General features: G+C 35.6%; 2 protein-coding genes across 5 annotated transcripts in view; one reads left to right on the forward strand and one right to left on the reverse strand.

Moving 5' to 3' along the window:
- Positions 1-9,761, reverse strand: part of LOC149088294 (anaphase-promoting complex subunit 13) — a 14,483-nt gene extending 4,722 nt beyond the window's left edge. The window contains exon 1 of one of the 4 annotated variants that reach the window (XM_089246546.1): positions 9,043-9,761. The gene's annotated coding sequence lies outside the window, so the exon portion shown is untranslated. Of the gene's footprint in view, positions 1-8,225; positions 8,529-9,042 lie in introns of those variants that run through there. The other 3 variants (XM_089246519.1, XM_089246537.1, XM_089246528.1) reach the window with 3 other exon arrangements.
- The window catches only part of LOC149088295 (lachesin-like), a 26,325-nt gene continuing 12,728 nt past the window's right edge, over positions 8,770-22,366 (forward strand). The window contains exons 1-3 of the mRNA XM_089246459.1: positions 8,770-8,908; positions 9,901-10,010; positions 10,230-10,361. Coding sequence (XP_089102585.1) covers positions 8,848-8,908; positions 9,901-10,010; positions 10,230-10,361 — 303 coding nt within the window. The 5' untranslated portion in view covers positions 8,770-8,847. The remainder of the gene's footprint in view (positions 8,909-9,900; positions 10,011-10,229; positions 10,362-22,366) is intronic.

Raw genomic sequence — 22,366 nt, forward strand, 5'->3', positions numbered from 1 at the left:
ATTGATTTGTGTGCCTATTAGGGATGGAACGAATAGTAATTTGGCCAAATAGCCGAACACAGAATATTTGATTAATGTTTTGGTCAAATACCGAATATTTGGCAGCCAAATATCAATTTTCTTAAAATTCATCGCAATTACAAATAAAATTGGTGTTTTTGATTGAAAATGAAATTATTAGTTATTTCAAATGATTGATGTTGAAATGAATGTTAAATATGCAATTTATTATTTAAATAAATATTGAAAACTGACAATGGAGGGAATTTTATTGCCATGATACTGAGACAATCAAATTTAACGATGATATATTGTATTTTAATATATATTACCTACAGAATCAATTTTTTTTGAACACTTGTTACAATTTTACATCTAATTAAGAAAACATGTCAGCCAATATTTACTCTCAACTAGTAATGCATTAAATTACAACTTATTTTCTTATTTATCCCTCTTTAGATTTTCTTTTGCATTTTCAGTAGATCAATGCAGATCGTCTAGGTACATCCTCCAGTTAATGAAATTGTGTAATTCATGCCCACTTTCACCTTTTATTGCAATAGGATTGTATTTTCAGTTTCATGTTTTCACTGTCCTGGAAATTCCCCCAACATAATCTTTTTCACAGGAAAGGATATACACCACACAAATTAAAATATAATCAGTAAATTTTAAATTTATGGGAAAAATTCCCATTAACATATGTTTTTAAAATTAGTTTGATGTACTTAGATTTACAGATATTCTACCAAACCGAATATTCTGCAAAAAGGCTGAATACAAAATATTTGCCCAATCTCTAGTTACAAAAGAAGAAAGCAATGAATTAAAGCAGTGTTTCCCATGGTGGGTGATAGAATGGCCCAGGAGGATGATACAAGTATAACATAGGATCCTATGGGTTTGCTTGAGTAAGGGGGCTGTGAGAGAAGAAAAAATTTCCGAAGAAAAGGGAGATGGAACAAAAAGTTTGGGAAACTATGAATTAAAGCAACAATATTTGGGATTAATAACAAAACTAAGGAAAAAACCACAACAGTTTTATAAAATGCAGCCATATTTTCTTGATGTATTTATTTAAAAGATGACACACTGTTTGCTTACTGAGGGCACTATTTGCTGTCTGGAACAGCAGCAGTTTAAATAGGCTGAAAATTTTCTATGATAAAATTTCAATTCTTTTGTACTCAGAAAGGAACTGATACAAAATGGGAGAAAATTTTGAAAGAATCAACATGACATTGCCGATTTAACACTCGCTATTCTGTAAACTTGATAAATTAGCATTTGTAATTCGGCAGACTAGCTCTTTACTCTCAGAACGAAATTTTTTCACGAAACATCTGATTTGACACAATGACAATCGACTGTAGTTATAGGTGCCGGAACCTAAAAGAAGTGCCATCTTAACTCATTTTTTTCTTTTTTAAAATGGAAACTGCCTCACATTTGCGCTTTCAAGTTGAAAGACCATAGTAGTCATGATTGGTGTGTTTCTGCAGTGGTCCAGTTCTATCATACCATTTTCAGCAGCACGACCACAGATATTATCAGGGGTGCAAGCGCCCCTCATCTATTTCGGAGCAGCAAAGTTCATTTTTGGAGCAGAAATTTTGAAAATGGAGCAGAACTAAAAACGAACTATATCTGCAATATAAGGAGTAATTTTTCTGTGAAATGCCAAAAGTTTTGCCAAAAAGGGTTGAAACAAATAATTCTAAATAAATTTCCTTCACAAATTAAAATCTATTTAAATTTTTTCTGAATTATCTTATCTGTCACTACTAAAACATGCATTACTGAAATGACGAATAAAAATTATGAGACTCTTTTCAAATTAAGCAACATGCATACTAAAAACCTAGGCAACAAGAATTTCTGCTGCTTGAACACCAAAATCTTATTCATCCTGATATATAAAAATAGTGTGTGCAGAATATAATAAGGGTTTCCGTGAAAAAAAATTAGCTTCTCACAAAATTTAAAGGAATTATTAAATTTAAAAGCAAAATGCAAAAAACGAGAAAAATATAAATACCTTATTTACTTAAACAATTTTTCAACCCAATAGCATGTTAATATATTACGAATCACGAGTTGCTTTCAGAAGTTCAGCATCTCAATGACAATTTTTTTCAAATATTTCATGCCCTTGAACATAAGATTTTATATGTCTTATTTCATTAAAGCATTGGATGGACATATTTTTCAATGTTCGAACAGACTTTTATTTATTTGTTAACAATGAACTCTCTTTCACTGTCTGTGTTACCATGTGCTAAAGATAAAAAAGCCTTCACCAAAACTGGCAAAATTTTGAACTTTGGGCTGCTTTCAAGGTTATAAAGTTTGAATATGTCTGCCCAACATCTATCTATTCTCTGAACTGATTTCACTTCTTGTAATTATTTACATTGTAGTGCAACCCCTTCATCACACATAATTAATAGTTTTGTTGGTGATACAAAGTTGAGCAACATCCCAGAAATACGTGAGGGAGTAATGTACCATCCCAGCAATGCACGAGGGGAAGTGCAAACGTTTCATTCTCTCCAACATGTTTTGCGAAGGTAGGACATTAATATAAAAAAAAGGTATCTCACAGAAGTTATGTAAAATGAGCACATGCTCCTAGTACAAACTCCTTCCTTTGACTATTGTTAAAAGCATGCCCCTCCCCCACCAATGCAGTGGCGGACCGTGCCGCCATATTGGGCGCCGCCCTAGGAGGGGTGCCAAATGGAATGGAAAGGGTGAAAAAAGCTTTGTTTACAAAACAAAACAAAAAAACAACGTCGTCAGTAGCGCCAAAACCAGATTCCGCATGGGTAGAAATTGTTTTCCTCGAGCCTCCCCTGTGTTCACCAAATCCGGATTTTCGCAATATGAAATTGCCACGATCGGCAACTGCCGACGATAATCACACGACCGCATAGTGACTAGATGACAAAACTATGAATATTTTAGCTGGAGTTTTAACAGATCCCATTTTTTTCCAATGATCTTCGAAAAATGTCGGTAATTTAAACGAGTAAACCAATCCTCATTTCGATGTATGCTGTCTTTGAACGCAGGTTGGCAGCCGCGAAATTACCGTAATTTTCAGTATATAACCCGCAGGAGAAAAAACGGTCTCCGAAATCGGAAAATTCGGCATATTCATTCAGGGACTTTGATAGCCCGGCGGTTAACCAATAACAGTATAGCACTTTATACTTCAAGGTAGTATAACTACTTTCCAAGGTCACGATATAACGCGATTGTGGTAGATGGTGGGAAGTGGAAAAAAAATTAAAGTCTCTCCCTCCGTATCTTTTCCCGTGTCTCGGAAAGAACGCGTCCCGTGAACAAAATTTTCATTCTTCTTTTTCCTAAATTCCCGGTATTTGACGCACTACAGTGCATTAGCGGTACCTCCACGAACCAGAAACAAGAATTGGCGCAAATGCGCAGGGATTCGGCGCCTTGGCGCACCATGTAGCAAGAGAACCGTTTCGGCGCAGTTTGGCGCAATTGGCGCAGCTCTTGCACCCCTGTATTATCGGCGGTTCATGATGGAAAGCCCGATGAGGGGGGCTATTAGTTTAAATAATGGGCAGTGATTATTCCAATTCAATTTTCGAGGATAAAGTCAAGAGTGGGAACTTGCCGGGAGAATTTGAAAATAGATTTTTTTTTTAAAGAAATTAGTGATCTCTGTAATTTCGGAAAATATTTCTGGGCTTCCAGCAATTCTTTCAACGACAGACCATATGGATGATCGGTTTGATATGTCTGTAGCACTTAAAAAAAAGTGTCCTGGGGCTAAAGTTGCGCAGGGTAAATAAAAATTAAATATTTTTTGACTGAAAATTTTCGTTTAAATGTAAAAAATATATCTGTAGTGCTTACAAAGCGTGAAAAAACACACATGGTTGGCCCGTGAGTTTTTTCCAATACTGTACTTTGTAGTGTAGTCAAACTACTTTCCAACAGAGACCTCTATTTTTTCAAGGTCACGAGATAGCGTGACAACGGAGAAGGGGGAAGTGGTGCTGAACAGAGGAATAAAACACGCTCTTCTCGGAAACAATCGTTTCGCAAGCAGGAATAAAACTTTCAGGCGTCCTTTTCAGAAATTCTAGGCATACCGAGGCAAAATCCGCTATTTTGGCTATCGATAGGTATCTTCAGTTAGTGAACCTATGTTTAATTCAAGCTCACTTCCACCTTATTGCAGTAGGATTCTATTTCCAGTTTGTAACCTCTTTCACAGAAAGAGATATACACCACACAATACAATGTAATCAAAAACTTTTAATTTATGGGAAAAATTAAAATTTATATAATTTTTTTAAAATTAGCTTAGATTTACACAGATACTCGGCCGAATACCTAAGCGTTATTCTGCCAAACCGAATATTCAGTAAAAGGGCCAAATAGCAGTCGAATATTTGTCCCATCTCTAGTGCATAGTTGTGCTTTCAAGTGGTTTTTTTATATGGGAAAATATCTACCAAACTATTCTCGGATGCTGCAGCAGATGAACCATGAATTGGGCAAGGGAGTCACGAGTGACAAAAGTTTGAGAGCCACTGACCTAGGTCAATGTTCATTTTGCACCCTCCTCTCTGTAATTTTGAATGAAAAAACAGTAAGCTCAATGCCCTTTTTGATCCAGTGCCTGGGGCAGCAAACCTCCCAGTCCTCCCCTAGTTGTGACCCTGCCTGGAGCCCTCTGTTTCACTGGAAGTACTTGTCTACCGATTTATATACTTGTTCCAGAAAATGATTGTACCTAATCTCATTATTTGAGGCCTATTGTACACCTTACACGAAAGAGCAGCTGATCAAGAACCATCAAAACAAGAGAAAAAGACTGTCACATTGGTTTAATTGTGAAATAATGCTCGACAGACAACAAGAATATGCAAAGCCCCAAAAAAAGCAGAATGTTTTCCATAGTTCTGCAATGAGCCCTCAGCTGACTAGAAATATTCTGCAATATAAAAGCTAATAATAGTGTTTTCCACACTTTTATTAAATTTTTTCCAAGATTATTCTGTGGCAGCATTGATTGTCCTGTGACAAACATCACATTTTTCGGCATGAGCTGCTTTATGGATTCCAAATACACAAAACCTCTAATTTATTAGTCCTCATCTAGGAGACTATGGTAAACCCTTTACACTTACTACGAGAAATCTCCAATTTATCAAATTAAATTCCTTAAATTTTTTGAAACATAGAATATCCACCGGAGTGACTCGTCTTGCTAAAGGACTTGTAAGTAAGTAAATAGAGTTGACTGGCTTATTACATAATTTCTTGGCTAAAAGCTAGCCACAGTATCATTGGGCTCAGTTTACTCGCCCTGGTGGAAAAGATAAAAATAAATAAAATGTATACATGTGTGTGTGGTAGTCGTAAAATAACATAGCTCCTAGCAATAGAGTATGCGCTTAAGAATAAAAAGAAAAACTAAACTCTAGCAGCTCTCACGGTTACGGTCACAGCAACTACATTTCAAAAAATTTGAATAACAACACTTACTTTTATGCACTGCCAAGTGCTCTGAGCAGAGAAAAACCATGAACAGTGTTAGAACAGTACCTACAGCACTATAAACGCTGGCGCAGACAAAGAAAGAGGATCTCACCAAAAGCTTGGTGCGCTAGCTTCTCAGAGGGGAGCTTCAGTTGTCAGCAATGTGATCTGCATTTATTGTTTCCACATGTTTTTGTGTCTGCACAAAATGCTGCTAGTGCCAGCATTTATGGTGGCTGGAGCAATCGCAAAAAAATCTAGGCGCCAAAAAAATTTTTACCCAAAGGAAAAAGGCCAAAATAATGCTTCTTTTGACTTTTTCAGGATATAGTGCACCTCTTTCATGTTGACAGATATGCTGCTTAAATTCCAAACATTTTGTGCTGCTCTCAGCCTGCAATTTAGTAACTATACAAAGAAAATTTTAGGAGCAAATACCAATTTTTAGTCACCATGGTGACCTGGTACCTAGAATTTATCTAGCCCTGTCATAAGTCCTGTTCCAAAACCATACATGGTTATTTTACAGCACAGATCACTTTGCAATGCACAAAAGTGAATGTTGCGTTTTGGTGCTGTAATGAATGTTTTTGTTTTTGCTTCGTTCTCAAGCGCATACTTTACATTGTTGATTTTTTTGTGGCCATTAGGGGCTTGTATATTGGCAAAGTTATTTTACAATCACCCTGTACTCTTGTGTTGCAGAGTATACAAAAATTGGGATTACCCGTGCCATTTCAATAAGCACCTTAATTTTAGAAAACATAAAAATAATATGCATCATATAATCAGCAAAGCATGCTAATGTATCATAATCATGAATTATGTGATTCACTGTTAACTACCAAATAATTCACTAAACTTGATTTGGTTTAATGTGTTTTGATTGAAACTTTTGTTTATGAAAGACCCCACACTTTGGTGAACCAAGTGTTCTAAATTAATTGCCAACAATCATATGATGATAACCAGAGGCGCCGACATGAAGAAATGGGGGGGGGGGGAGGGCTGAAAGTTGCTGGTTGTACCCTACACATGGGACTCGCACGCGTATGCAGGAAAGGGTGGGGGGTGGGTGCAGAGCCATCTTAAGAGCAACATGAGCCTCTGGGCCAAGTAATTTTTCTGAGGCCCTACTAGGCAAAAGGTACAGATGCAGTATAATCCAGACTGCCAAAGCAGTATAATCCAGACTGCCAAAGCAGTATAATCCAGACTGCCAAAGCAGTATAATCCAGATTGCCAAGGGCGCCGCTGTGGTGGTCGAGTGGTCATAGTGAAGCACTCGCGTCGCGAGGTCTCGGGTTCGAACCCCACTGTCACCACAGTGGTGGTCGGCTGAAGTTGGTTTTCTGTGGTTCCCAACTTCACAGCACAAATGTGAGATGATCTTCCCTTTAAAAAGTCTCGCCACAGAGAGCAACAGACCTATAAACATTACAAATGTAATTCAATCATAACACATCACTCCCTTCACTTCTGAAATATAGATAGCAGCACTGAAAAATCAAACACAACACTACATACGCACTCAGACTGTTAGGTACACACACAGTTACACTCCGGCACAGCTCACTAGGTAGTAAGTCGCCCATAGATGGTGATAGACCTGAGTTGTGCACAGTCGAAGGAAAGAAGATTGCCAAAAGAGCGCCATAAGTTGCCAATACAGGCATAATGGTGCCAGGTTAATATAATTTTTTTTATATTTTCCATTTCAAGTAGCACTAGAAATGCGGGCTATTCAAATGGCATCTCCCTTTGTGTAATAGTATTTGAAATGGCATCATTTTGTTTTCTTCCATTGTCTAAACATGTCGTTGTTTTGTCTCACTAGAATTATGTTTCCGTCAGGTTGCATTTTTCCAATATATTTATTCGTATTCTTTTCTGTAACTTCTGCCCTTCCGTTTTCAGTGTCATAAAGAAATATTATTTTAGATCACTATTATTTTAAAGAGTCTGGATACCCAGAGTAACGTGTGCCAGGAACATTTATTTTTCAAAGAGTGTCTGAGTTTTACTCTTTATGGAGAATATTTATTTTTACAACTAGAAGGACTGTAGTTTATTTAAGAGGGAATTCCTAAATCAATTCTTAAAGATAAAGAATTAATTTAGACTCTTTAATTCTTAAATAGTCTGGATATACCCAGAGAAACTTATGCCTGTATCGATTTATTATTTCAAAGAGAGCCCAGGTTTTATTTTTTTTCATACAGAGAATATTTATTTGTACTATTATTGTTGTTTTCCGCAGGGCTGCAAATGGATATTTTTTCAGCCAGGGCAGGAACACATTTTAGCGCCCACATGTAATGTAGAAGAAGCAGTTAAAGGGTGCATTCAGTGCCCCGCCTTTTCGCCTAGCGCCCAAGACCTACCTGCTCCTCCTAGTTGTAGCTAGGGTTTTGTACGCTGTTTTGTTTGTTTTTTTCACCGTCTGTAGTCAGTCACTGCCTTGGCGACTTTTCCCTCGGGCCGTCGGACGTGTTTGGCGCCGTAAAAAGTCACCAAGGGATCTGGATACTACCCCTATACTGCATCTGTTTTCCTAGGCAAATTTACATGCATGCTCCTTGAAAATTCGAACTATATCTCACTTTTGTGAGGCCCCTCTTCTTATGAGGTGCCCATGCATTAAGACTGTACTGGGTAGATGCATTGCATTTTTTTATTACTGCAAAAATGTTTACCTACAAAATTTATGCGTTGAGGGAGTTGAAATGTTCTCGGCCCCTAGGTTCCGGCGACTATGATGATAACTATAATATTGGCAGTCCTCTACATAATCCAAACCACAAATAAACGCATATTTACCCACAAGTTATTGTAGTCAGTTGTATAGCTAGGAATACTAGTTAGTTTTAAAATAACGCTCTTGGTTATCAATATTAGCAATGATTTTTATGTAATAACGACGTTTATTTTAAGCTTTGGGTGACATAAAAGTACAGAAATACAGCAAAGATCATGCACGATATATGCACGGCCTGAACCTACATTTAGATTGTGTTACTGTTTATTATTTATATGTAATTATCCAAACAGAAAGCACATTTATTGCTGGCAAATGTAACTTGAAAATTTTTCATAATATTTTAATTATGTGACATAGAAGTTTCATTAAAAATTCATTAAATTTTAAAAACCCTGATGAGTTGCGTTATTTACATTTGCTAAAAAATTTCTTCTTTTTTTCAAAAAGTTTTAGTTTCTTTCCTCGTTCGAAATTTTTAAACAAAAGTTTACAAAGTTTGTTTATCCGTCCAAGTCCGATGTGAATCTCATTTCTTTGAATACATACTGTGATAAAAGATGCCGTCCGTTTTTGACGCTTTCATGTTTCTTTTATATTTTCACACTTTGATAAGTTTAAGTGAGTTGTTTCCAGTTATTTATCAGTGTACTATAGTTATTAATGTCATTGAGAAAACTGTATGGGATTGATTTATTGTTATCATTATATTACGCGAATATTATGATTAAAAAATATTGGCGAGATGATTTTACCTCAAGTGTTTTAATCCTTGTGGCCTAAGTAACTATAAACTGTGGATCAACTAGGATGTAGATGAACTAGATCTGTTTTAGGGGACCTGTGGATGGATGGGCGTGGCTAAGTTCATATGTTTCAGGAGTCCATGTGATCTGCCCACGAAGGGCCCGATTACCGCACGGGCAAGTGGGCAGTGCACGTGGTTTTAAAGGCCCTCCCAAAATTCAAACACCTTTATACATTGACTGACCAATTGTCTTTCACATCAGTTGCAGCCCACGCTTTCCCAGGGGTAGAGGCGGATTTATGTCGTTTACCGCCCTTCTCCCGTTCCAGTCTAATTTCGTTGACCACTCATTCCTTTAATTCGCACCTCCGTTCTATAACTTGCTTACCCCCCTCCCCCCACTCCTGTAAATACACCTCCGTGTGTAGGTCAAACTTTTGTTGTTCACATGCTTCCACACACTCTAGCTCACTCACACTATGGTCGCTCATTGACCTGATCTCTTGCTTTCTGTGTCATCCTCTTAATCGCTTGATCCTTAAGTCAATCTTTTGGTTGCTCACTGACCTGGCCCTAGCGCCCGCATGACATGGTGGTAAGATGCTCATCCTTCCACCGTGAAGGTTGCTATAAACATAGGCCTATTTCAAAAAGCTTGATATTTCAGCAATTAATGCAGCTACATAAATGTGTGCTTGTGTTATTACCTGATTGTTTTGAAGCTTCGAAAGACCACTGTCTGGTTAATTCTTTTTTCACAAGTTATATATTTTAATTTTTGTTATAAAAAAAGAACTTGCTTCACCTAAAGTAATAATAAAGTTAATAAGAATCAAAATTTAAACGTTCATCTTTTATGTTTCAGCTCAAGCTCAGCAAAATCCCACCATTTCATACATAACAAAAGAACGTTATGCAAATCTTGGAGATACAGTTGATCTTCACTGTGCTGTTAACTATGCCTCTGGATATCCGGTAATTTTTAAACCGATTACATTTGGACATATTACATTGGCATAATGTTTAATATAAATCTGATGTGTTTTTGTATGAAATTTCTATCAGTTTAGTTTTGTGTTGTGTATATATTAAACACAGTCTGACAAATATTATCATTATTATTTTGTTGTAAAAGCTAACTCTGCCTTATCAGATGTTTACAGTCCAGTAAATAACATTTTTAATGTAAATTAGGTCTTGTGGGTGAAAATAAATCAAGAAAATCCAAGTCAAAATTTAATCATATCCACTGATAGCTCTCAAGTTCTTCCAGATCAACGTTATTCTATCAGACACGATGAAGCTAGCAGCACATATACTCTGCAGGTAACAATTTTATGTATAATTGCTGCAATATTTTGATTTAGCCAATTTTTTCCCTTCCATATTCGTAATTATTAGCATATTCAGTGAAATTTTCTTTAATTTGTTTAAATATCCAGAACCCAGTTTTTCGAAAAACTTGATCGAAATTAAATTTTCATGCTTCGTTTTCCAATGAGTATTTGACATGCTATAGTGTGTAATTAGTCTTCATTACAACAACCCCAATATAATGTATTGTTACAAAAAATATCAGCGCAATTTATAGAGAACCCCTAGGGACAGTAATCTCCTGTTGCCAGACTGGAAGTGTAAAGATAAACACTTGAATCTTCTAGATTAATCCGGAATGTCTTGTATGATCTCCAGGTTGTGACACCACAAAACCAGAACTGTGCGAGAATTCTAGAATTTTCATCATGTCTATAAAGATCATGTGATAGCCAGAGTAGTAGTCAGTGTTGTTGAGACTTTATTCTCAATGTGAGATTGTGAATAATTGTAAATGGCTGTTTTGTGTGAATAAATCTGTGACGTCCTGAAAATTGTTCATCCTCTGCTTATTTCAAGGACTTGTGAGAAATTATCCGTAACAGTATGTTACACCAAATTACTGAAATCTGGTCACTTCCCAAAATGATCAAGGTCAAGAATGTTCTACTATAGTAGACTCTTGCTAATCTGGCACATATCAGACCCAGGGTGTGCTGTATTATCAAAATCATCAGATTACTGGAAGTTGAAAAAGCCTATTTGAATAGCACAGTAGATGCCACTTTTAAGAATCATGGATAATATTATCATTCGGGTATTGTGTTATGACTTTTGTAAAGTACGGAACAGACCAATATCATAATACATAGGAAAATTTTTTATTTACAGTTATCAGGATTATTGTTTATGTTATAAAATTTTTACATCAGAAGCTTTTTTGCATATTTTGACACTGAGGTTGAACAGAAACAACGACATGACCAGAAAAAAAGACTGCTACCGCAAGGAGCTCCCATATCAAGAGGTTAGCACACCAACCTTTCGGTTAGTATAAAAAAGGGCTGCCATTTGGAATCGGCAATAAATTTTAGGTCCCGGGTCTAATTAGCCCTTGTGTACAAAAAATGACCAGGGTGCGACAAAAATGATCAAATGAACCAGACTTTCTTTCTTGATAAATTATCGCAAGACTGTAGGAGGTTAAAAAGTGTATTCTTTCCTTGTTGCATTTCTATACTCTGTTCACAATGTCCTATTTTGGTAGCAGTAGCCACTATAACCTGTGTATTCATGAAGTTACTTCTTCAATAGTCCATCTATAATAGAGACAAATGTAATGTGAAAGGAAAAAACCCCCTTTCCTCAGTTCGTGGCCAATTTCTTTCAGTAGATCAGATTCACAGTTACTTGGCTGAAAGACGTTCTTATATTATCTATAGAGCAAACCGTACACCAAAAAAATTATCTTAATTTGTAAACATATTAAAACATTTCATTCACACTCTTCATAAAGGCTGAATAGTAATAATAAACGTGGGATTTTAGCTCAAAGTAAAAACATCTTGTTTAAGAACAATATGGAAAAAGGAGAAAATGGTACAATTGAGCATTTAACAACCAGTTGTGTGGAAAAGAAAAACCGAAGCGTCCCATTTTCATATGTCTTGCTTGATTAAACTGGAAGTATAGTCATTGTATTTGCTTTTTGATTTGCTTCGGATATAGCTATCTATTGGTTATTGTTATCAGAAACCTTGAGTCCCAGTGTAATCACATTAAGCACCATGCACTGAAAAAACTCCTTCACACAGACATGCAGTGCCATGTTTTCCTCTTCTGTCCCTGAAAAAAAGTTCTGGATTACTGAGAGTCTACTGTACTTTAGCGTAACAGCTCGCAAAGTGCCCAAGCCTAGAAGTTAAAAGTCCCAACTATGCTTATCAAGTTAGTAACAGGTCTACAAAAACAAAAACTTTTGGAAAGCGTTTTTAGTTTGATAAAAATGATTTGATTTTGATATTATTTTCAGTGCTGATTCCAAAGATGTAATTCATTTTTTTTCTATCAAATAAAGTTTTTTCACAAAACAATTTAATATTTGGGAGAAAATAACACAAATCCAAGTATTTTGAAATTTTTATTTTTGTTTATCTCCTCATAAATGCATACTTCACATTTATATCCTAGCTCCAGTGTCGTCTTAATGCATGGGCCCACCCGGGCACCTCAAGAGAAGTGAGGCCTCACAAAAATAAGATCCGGTTCAAATTTTCTAGGATTTACCAGGTTGGGACTCCAGAGAACCACTTGGCCTGGGGGCCCATGATACTTTTAAGACGGCCCTGCCTAGCTCTGCCATTATAATGATTGGCCAAAAATCAATGAACTATTATCTTTGGCAATTGTATACGAACGATGAATGTGCGATATATACAAAAAATGCAAGGTTCCAAATTAATAATAAAGGGTCATTCCATGTCAAATCACTCAGCCATGACACCCATAGTCTCAGATTTCAATGATTTTTTATTTATTTGTTGCATTTACCATCCCTATTAACCGTGTGAAATATTATTTGCATATCTCTAAAACTTTTTGAGAAAAAAAATGTTGAAATTTATCAAAAACTGATGCAGATGACTTTTCCGAGGCTCAATTTTTAAGCGGCATTGTTTGAGAAAATAAATCATAACTTTTTCAATTTTCAATTTATTCAAGTGAAATTTTCACTAAAGTGTTCACAAAAACATACAGAATATGAATAAAAATAATTCATACACTTACATTTGAAATTTACATGCAAAACAATTATGTAAACTTTGTTTTTGTGGAATTTTTCGTTAGAAAAAATACAATTTTTCAAACGTATTTTTAGACCAGAGGCACAGCAGTTACCAAAACAACTTTTATTTTAAATTTCTCCTAAATATATGAAGTAAAATACTGGAGAAAAAAAATAATGGTTTTTTGACCGTTAATATGTTTATTCTGGCTCGCAACACAAAATTCATCGAAATAAGACTGGATCGTTCCGATTTCAAATCATTCAACTAGATACTGAAATGCAACCCATCATCCCAGATTCCAATTATTATTTTTTATTTATTGCTTCTACCATGCTTGTTGACCATGCAAAGTTTCATGTACATATCTCAAAAACTTTTTGAGAAAAAAAATGTTTTCTAACCTCACGAATGACGTCTCTTAGGCTAACCCCATTCAAGCAATATTATTTGTGAAAATATATCATAACTTTGCAGATTTTCAATATATTCAAATGAAATTTCCACTAAAATGCTCACAAAAAAATGCAGATTATGAATAGAAAAAATGTAAACCTTAGAGGGAAAAAGTCATTTAAATTTGATTTATTTTTTATTTTTTTTTGACACAATTTTTTAAACACTTTTTTTTGGATGCACAGCATGAATTTTCAATTTTATTTAAATTTAATCCTATTAATATATTAAGAAGACTAGAAAAGTAAACATTATTTTGACAGTTAATACATTTGAGTAACAAAACAATTGTACTTATATGACTACATTAATTATATTTGTACATTTTGACTTAATATAATGATTCATGCTTAGTAAAAAGAAATTTATATTTTATTTTTCATGTACGCTTATACATTTATTACAGTATTAATTAAAGTAAGTTTCATGAGTAGTTAATGCAATAATTCAAAACAATTAATAAATTTTAAAATTCTAGGATTAAATGAATTCATGAAATAATTAGAAATGTTAATGTAATGTGTCAAATGGGAGTTGGTGAAAAAAAAAAAGGTTTTGGGTGAATAAAATAATTTTTCAAATTAAACCTTCATGTTCAGATTCTTAGAAGTGTTCAAATTCCAAATAATTAATTTCACTTTTAATTGATCTATAAATATTTCTTATGATGCAACAAAGACAAACTTTTGCAATCTGATATATTTTTGCATAAAGAATTATTTTGTATTTGATAAATCCAGATAATGTTAATCATATATATAGATTAATTTTTGAAGTTTTTTAACATGCTTAATTATAAAGTTATTTTACCACAACAGTGTTAAATTTTTTTTTAATTACTTCGACTTTTACAGTATATATTTTAATAAACATATATTTAATGTATATGATAAATATGAAATGGTTATACTTGTGTGAAAAAAAATCTACATTATAATATTTAACACAAGCCTCTATATATTTTTCCCAAGAAATAATTTAAAATTGCTGATAAAAAGCCAGAATATGAGGCATTAAATCACAAAGAATGAAATTATCAGATACAACCTAATTGTTGTAGCTGAGGCAGATGGAAGAGAGTAGAATGGAAAACCTAATGCATATAATGCCTGGTGGTGATATATAGTATGTGATGTTTCTTGTTGTGATGATGATTGTAAAAAATAATAATAGCTTCTGTGAAGATATGAACTATGGCACACCAGTCTTTGTCCTTCAGAGGGCAGCTGGTGTCTTATTTAATTATAAGACTTTATCATCCCAGCAGGTGATGATAAAGTCACTGCTGCTGCTTCATTGGGAAAAATAAAACAAAAGTGTTAGAACTAAACTGCCCCTCCCCCCTATCCAATGATGCAAGTCTCAATTATGATCTTGCTGAAGACAGAATGTGCTCCATAAAGTAGCCTACTCCAGGGTTAGCAAATTTTTCTTATGATAACACAATTTCCATTTGAGCTAAATATTTTATATCATCATTTTGGAAATAAAGGAAAATGTCAGAAAAGACACTTGAAATTTATAGTGTTGGAAAAAAAACTGGATCTGACTGTCATAAAAAGTGTTATGCAAAAGTGTAAAATCTGTTACCCATTACATCATTGGACCCATCAGACATCAATATTGAGGAGTGGAGCAAGTTCTGAACATTTATCTACTGTGTGTTTAAGCATCATAGAGCTTTTTTCTCAAAGTATGAAATATATCCGGAAGCATGCTTTAATCCTTTAAAATGTCATAAGAAAAAAATAAAAGGTTTAAGGATAGTAAACTTGTATTTTTCATGTATAAATGAAATAAACGGTTGTACAAAATAAATTCCAGGGCAAAAAATATGCCATGCCTGTAGAGACAGCGAATATAAACAACAATAAATTAAATGAAGAAACTGAATACTCTGAAGAGATGAACAGTGACACTAATGTAGAGAAGTAACTTGGAAAAATGTCAATTATTAAACAAGAAGCACTTGAAGAAATAAATTCATCTCTACAGAACATAGAAGAGTCACCAATTAAACTTCATACAGTAGCTCCACAGTGCAAGTCAAACAATGCCAAAAGAAAAGTTGAATCTGCTTGCAACACTTTAAAATCAAATGTTTGTAAAGTTTTTGAAGAATTACCAGAAAATGAATCTCAATGTACACTTATAATAATGAAGATATTAAACAGAAAGCAAATATGAATATTTTGATAAAGTTAATTAGAAATAAGACTCAATTTACCCATCACAACAGGGGCAAATTTTAACTCTGGCCCCTGCTTTAAGAAATGGGAACAAGGAAAAAAAAGAGTTCAATGTCACTGAATATGCCGTGAGAGAAACAGGGGAGCTTTTGTAAATGAAAAAGCAAAGGTGAGCCATTGTGTTTTTATTATAAAAAGAATCAAAAATTAAATTTCAACGATTTTTTTGCAATCTAATTTTTTAATGCAAAGGTTTAAATTTTCTTTCCTAGTCATAATCTACATTTTTTTTGTGAGCATTTTAGTATAAACTTCATTTGAATATATTGAAAATCTGCAAAGTTATGATATATTTTCACAAATAATATTGCTTGAATGGGGTTAGCCTAAGAGACGTCATTCGTGAGGTTAGAAAACATTTTTTTTCTCAAAAAGTTTTTGAGATATGTACATGAAACTTTGCATGGTCAACAAGCATGGTAGAAGCAATAAATAAAAAATAATAATTGGAATCTGGGATGATGGGTTGCATTTCAGTATCTAGTTGAATGATTTGAAATCGGAACGATCCAGTCTTATTTCGATGAATTTTGTGTTGCGAGCCAGAATAAACATATTAACGGTCAAAAAACCATTATTTTTTTTCTCCAGTATTTTACTTCATATATTTAGGAGAAATTTAAAATAAAAGTTGTTTTGGTAACTGCTGTGCCTCTGGTCTAAAAATACGTTTGAAAAATTGTATTTTTTCTAACGAAAAATTCCACAAAAACAAAGTTTACATAATTGTTTTGCATGTAAATTTCAAATGTAAGTGTATGAATTATTTTTATTCATATTCTGTATGTTTTTGTGAACACTTTAGTGAAAATTTCACTTGAACATATTGAAAATTGAAAAAGTTATGATTTATTTTCTCAAACAATGCCGCTTAAAAATTGAGCCTCGGAAAAGTCATCTGCATCAGTTTTTGATAAATTTCAACATTTTTTTTCTCAAAAAGTTTTAGAGATATGCAAATAATATTTCACACGGTTAATAGGGATGGTAAATGCAACAAATAAATAAAAAATCATTGAAATCTGAGACTATGGGTGTCATTTTGGCATTTTGCCGGGTGATTTGAAATGGAATGACCCTAAAACATTTATTTGGACATGAGCAAAGTACGACTGACTCAAGCCGATACAAACGAACATCTGCCTCAAAAGGCGGGAAAAGTAACATAGATAATAATTTCATAAGTGGTGCCATCTAGTATCAATAGTATATATCTATTTCTAGTATTGATACAGGGAAAAAGAATATAATATGAAATACTAGAGTTACATACATACTCGAACATACTCCCACTCTATCACAAATATATGCATGGTATCATATTATTCTTGATGCATGGGTAGAACACAATCTTAGCAATTGATTAACAAATTATAGCAATTTCTTTTGAAAATACCCCTAATAGTTCGAAAAGTGCTTACTTTACCATCTCTATCCAGTTGAATTTCATGGAGTTATCACTGTAAATATTTTTAGCACCTGCACATATACAAAATCATTGAAGAGCTGCAATAAATGCACTGGGTGTAAGATCACTGACAATTTTGATATGAACAGCTTTCGGGGTAAAACATACAAAAGCAGTGATATATTCCTTCGCTAAAAGAGATCTGCAACCTCTGTGTTGTTTTATAACGACAGGCCCTGCAAAGTCAACTCCACAAACTGAAAGAGAACAATTCAAAGAAGAATATTACAAACGTCCTCCCACCCGTAAGATACCATCACCACAACTTTCAACGGATGCATTTTCAAAAAAGACATCCTGAGAAATATGTTCAATATTTTTTACACTTATCAAAGTTAAAATGAGCTAATTTAAGCAAATCAGCATAAGAATTCAGTTCATCCAAACGAACAAACTCAGTAGGCAATAAAGCTGTTAACTTTCTCAAGATATACGAATCAATATCAATATAATGATTATCATCATGGGTAGAATATAATTTTAAGTTTACAAACCCTTTAGTGGTACCGGCGTCAACAGGTGCCACTCGTTTCACAGTAAAGCGGGCATTTTTGCAGTATGCTCAATGCCTGAACACATGCCTCACTAATAAAAGAACATTGAGAGCCCAAATCGAGAAGTGCACGGATAATGTGATGATTACCCGACATATCCAAGATGCACAATTGAGCCGTAGGTAATAGAACACAGAACGAAACATTAGAGGAAACATTTGATTGCAACACTGTGGGATCATGCACCTCAGACTTGGTTGATACAGGCACAGCTGATACGCAGAGGTAAAACTAGTGGAAACAATTTCGTGCAGAGTAGAATGATGCTGCTGATCACATTGCGAACACCTGAACAGTAACAAGCATTCATAAATCTTGTGAGAGCTGAAAAAACAGTTGAAACATAACTGTTTCTTGCAAACGAAGTTTTTCCTTTTGGCCATAGACCAGGAATTTAATATCTGACACTTATGTAACACGTGAGATCTGTTGCATGATGGGCACCTCTTGATAGTACCGCTAGGTGTGACGATGTTGATTTCTGTGGCACCTTGATTCTGCTTGCTGATCTTTCAGAATTAAAGATCCAGAGGGCAGCGGAGTGATCTTGAATTGAAAAACTTGATGAAGTTTCTGAACTTTGGAAAATCTTGTTCTGCTTTCTTTTAAGCCTAAAGCTGTTGTATTTCCAGATCAACCTTCTCAAGCAGGATTTGAATGAGGAAAGGGTCCAAAGTAACAGCTTCATCAGAAATGACACACAAACTTTGAATAATCTCATCGAAAGTATTGGCAATGTGTCTCAGTTTCGGTTCATCAGGAGTAGAAACTGGGTGCTGTTCGAGGAACGTCTTCATCGGGGATAAAATTATAACCTTCCTCCGAAGATTAATCCTTTTGAATAACTTCAAAATTTATGCAGAAAAAAATGTCTTTCGAATTGATAATTCCTTTAATGAATTTGGTTACATGAATCCGAACAGTTTTATCCGAAACCGTTGCCGGGAGATTACCGAAGGATTATCCGTCACGCCAGTGCGCCATTTTGTGTCTTTCTTTGTGTTTTTCTTCATTCTCGTGAGTTTTACTTAGCGTGTTGTTTATTTTTGGGTCATATTCTGCTGTGATTTTCTTTTTTTCAGCGCAGGTTGGATTGTAAGATAAGTGGTTTTTTTTTTATTATATTGCTCTCATTTTTTGTTAATTTTCGTTGTGTATTTTCGATCGACTTAAATTTATTTTTCTCGTTCGCATTTCATTTTCGTTGTTTTTTCGCCAGGTTCGCTCGCTTCTTTGATATAAGTTCGTAGGTTTTTGGACGTTAGTGTTAGCAAACAGTGTATACTCTTTCCCGGGTACTCTCAATAATTTTGTTTTCCTTCCATTTGGGCCTATTGTTGTAGTGTTAGTGTTTTGAGATAGTTAGCTAATTCTAATAAGTATAAATTGTACTTCGTAGCTTAATACTTTTTTTTAGAGGGTGGTGTTGCATTCTTTATATACATATTTATTTTATTCTTCGTGATTTAGTGCTGAGCATTCTACTTTACGTAATTCTTTCGTATAATCTCTTACGTATATTTTGCATAGTAATGTATTTTACATTATTTTAATTTCCAGTTAACGTTTCTCATTTTCCTATTTTTAAGTATTATTATTATTATCTAGCTTTAGCAATAGTGTTAGTATGCCTCGACCTCGACTAGTGTTGTGTAGAGCTTGCGACGGGAGGTTTCCCTGTTCTAGGGGTGTAGTAGCTGATAGTTTCAATTGTAAAGGGTGCTTGTATAGGAGAAGGCTGGAACTCGAGGTCGAAGCTTTACGGGAAAAAGTTAGGGTGCTAGAGGGCCCGGTTATAACGGAGCCTCTGGTCGTCGAGCCACCTGTTGATGAAGAAGCAATCTCCACGAACAACGACATTTTAGAGGGCGATTGGGTGGTCGTGGATGAGGTAGAGGGGGATAGTGATAGGGGTTTAATCATCGGCGATTCTATGGTTAGGGAACTTGGGAACCGAGTGTGTAGGGATTTTCGGGGTTTCGAGCGCTGTTGTCTTCCTGGGGGGAAGATTGGCAACGTTCGAGACGTTTTTCATCGCCGAAAACTGCCCTTGCGGGTGATTCTGTGGGTGGGAACAAATCAGGTAGGAGCGAATATTAGTGAGTCTCTGTCAGAATACCGGGATTTACTATTATCCGCTAGGGAGGGGGGTTCAGATGTGGCAGTGATTCCAGTGCTGCCAAGGGGTAGTAGGGGATATAGGAGTAGGATCCACCAATTCAATATAGGCCTGAAGGACATTTGCTCCTCACTTGGGGTCACGTTCTTGGAGCTTCCCGCATTTAGCGATAGATGGCTTCGTTCGGATGGGATCCATCTAAATAAGAGAGGGGTCTGGGAGGTTTACGATAGTCTTAGGTCAGGTTTTTTACTCCCAGACCACGTAGTCGGTAATGCGGGTTAGTTAATGATAATCACAACAGTACTGACTTGAAATTACCCACCTCTGACTTGGATGGCTTCTCGATTGACAACAAACCACCGGGCAAATTAAAATGTGTGTTAATAAATGCCAGGAGCTTGGGTAATAAGAAAGATTTTTTAGAAACTATGATAGTTGTGGAGGGCTTGGATCTTATAGCCATTACAGAATCTTGGGCAAACGATGGGGATGAATCTTTCTTACACATCTCAGGATACGATACTTTTTTGAGAAATAGATCTGATAGGAAAGGGGGTGGAGTGTTGATATACGTGAAATCCTGTTTGAAGGCTAGAGAGTGTAACGTGCAGAGAAGTGATATTGAAACTATATGGGTTGAGCTTGAAAACAAAAGATGTCATAAACTTATTGTTGGGGTTTGTTACAATCTACCGAATAGAGATCCAAACTACATCGCCAAAATGCATGATGAAATTTCCTACATGTGTAAGCGACAGAGGGTTCTCATACTAGGGGATTTCAATTACCCGGGTATTGATTGGGAGAACCTTTCATCTGGAAATCAGTATGAAAGAGACTTTCTTAAGTTGGTGCTCGAAAATTTTTTGTATCAGCATGTATCAGAAGCCACTAGGGGTACTGCTATTTTGGATCTAGTTCTTACTAGTTCTGAGGATCTAGTTGAACATGTTTCGGTGGGGGAAGAGTTTTCTTCCAGTGATCATCGTATCGTCAGATTTCACTGTAACTTTTCCTCGGGTAAGGTTGATAACAAAAGACTGGTTCCTTGTTTTCGGAGAACTAACTTTGATGTTTTGAGAAGAAGGCTAGCGGAAGTTTTCAAAGACCGGTTGGAATCAGTAGGGGTGGTAAGTCAATGGGAAGAATTTAGTACGAAGCTGTCCTCTGTTTTGCACGACGTCATACCCTTTGTTCGAAAAAAGCGTGTTTGTACATCACACCCTCTATGGTTCACGGATAGCGTGCGGAACCTTTATCGTGAAAAGAAAAGAGCATTCAGAGAGTATAAAAGTGGACGTGGTGACCTATCATTGTTTACTGATAAAAGAAGACTGTTGAAGAAAGCGATAAGGGATAGTAAAAAGGAAGTTGAATCTAGGTTGGCAGATAACATTGGCTCTGACCCAAAATCATTTTTTCGATACGTCAATAATGGATGTAAGGGGACAGTTGGCCCCCTCTCGATAGGAGGCTCTAAGGTAGAGAGCAATGTAGGCATGTGTAGTGCTTTCAATGACTTTTTCGCGTCGGTTTTTAATGGAGATAATGATATTCGATATACGGGTGTTGCATGGGGTAATAAAACCCTCAACGATATTCAAGTAGAAGACGTGGAGGTCCTAAATCTTCTAAGAAATGTATGTGCAAGCAAAGCACCAGGACCAGATGATATCTATCCCAGGGTTCTCAGGGAAGGTGCTAATGAATTGTTGGGGCCAGTCGCACAGATATACAGGAGTAGTGTTGCTGAGAGTATCGTCCCGAGAGATTGGAAACTGGCTAACGTTGTTCCGATATTTAAGAAGGGTAGTAGAGAAGTGGTGTCTAATTATCGTCCAGTGAGTTTGACGAGCTCCCTCTCGAAAATTTTGGAAATTATCATCAAAAGGCAGTTTGTGAAGTGGATAGACGAGAATAATGTATTGTCGGATAATCAGCATGGGTTCAGGAAGGGGAAGTCATGTGTAACTAACCTCCTTCGCTTCTATGATTACGTGACTAAGGCTTTGGGTAAGAGCAAAAATGTCGACGTTGTTTACCTTGATTTCCAGAAGGCATTCGATCGGGTCCAACATGGCAAACTCTTGAAGCGTTTACACGAGATTGGAATAGGGGGCAACTTGCTGAATTGGATAGAATCGTGGTTAAGAGATAGGTCGCAACGAGTTATGGTGAACGGGGAATTCTCTGGTTGGACAGACGTCACAAGTGGAGTTCCTCAAGGAAGTGTCCTTGGCCCCATACTTTTTTCACTTTTCATCGACAAACTCGATCAGGGTATAGATGGAATTACTAGCAAATTCGCAGATGATGTGAAGCTAATGGGGGTAATCGGGAATGAAAGCGATAGGGAGTTGCTCCAGACCAACTTAAACAAGA

This window comes from Pholcus phalangioides, unplaced genomic scaffold, assembly GCF_987345545.1.
Source record: "Pholcus phalangioides strain wild (caught in Gottingen) unplaced genomic scaffold, Ppha-v1.0 ptg000003l_1, whole genome shotgun sequence".
Classification (NCBI taxonomy): domain Eukaryota; kingdom Metazoa; phylum Arthropoda; class Arachnida; order Araneae; family Pholcidae; genus Pholcus; species Pholcus phalangioides.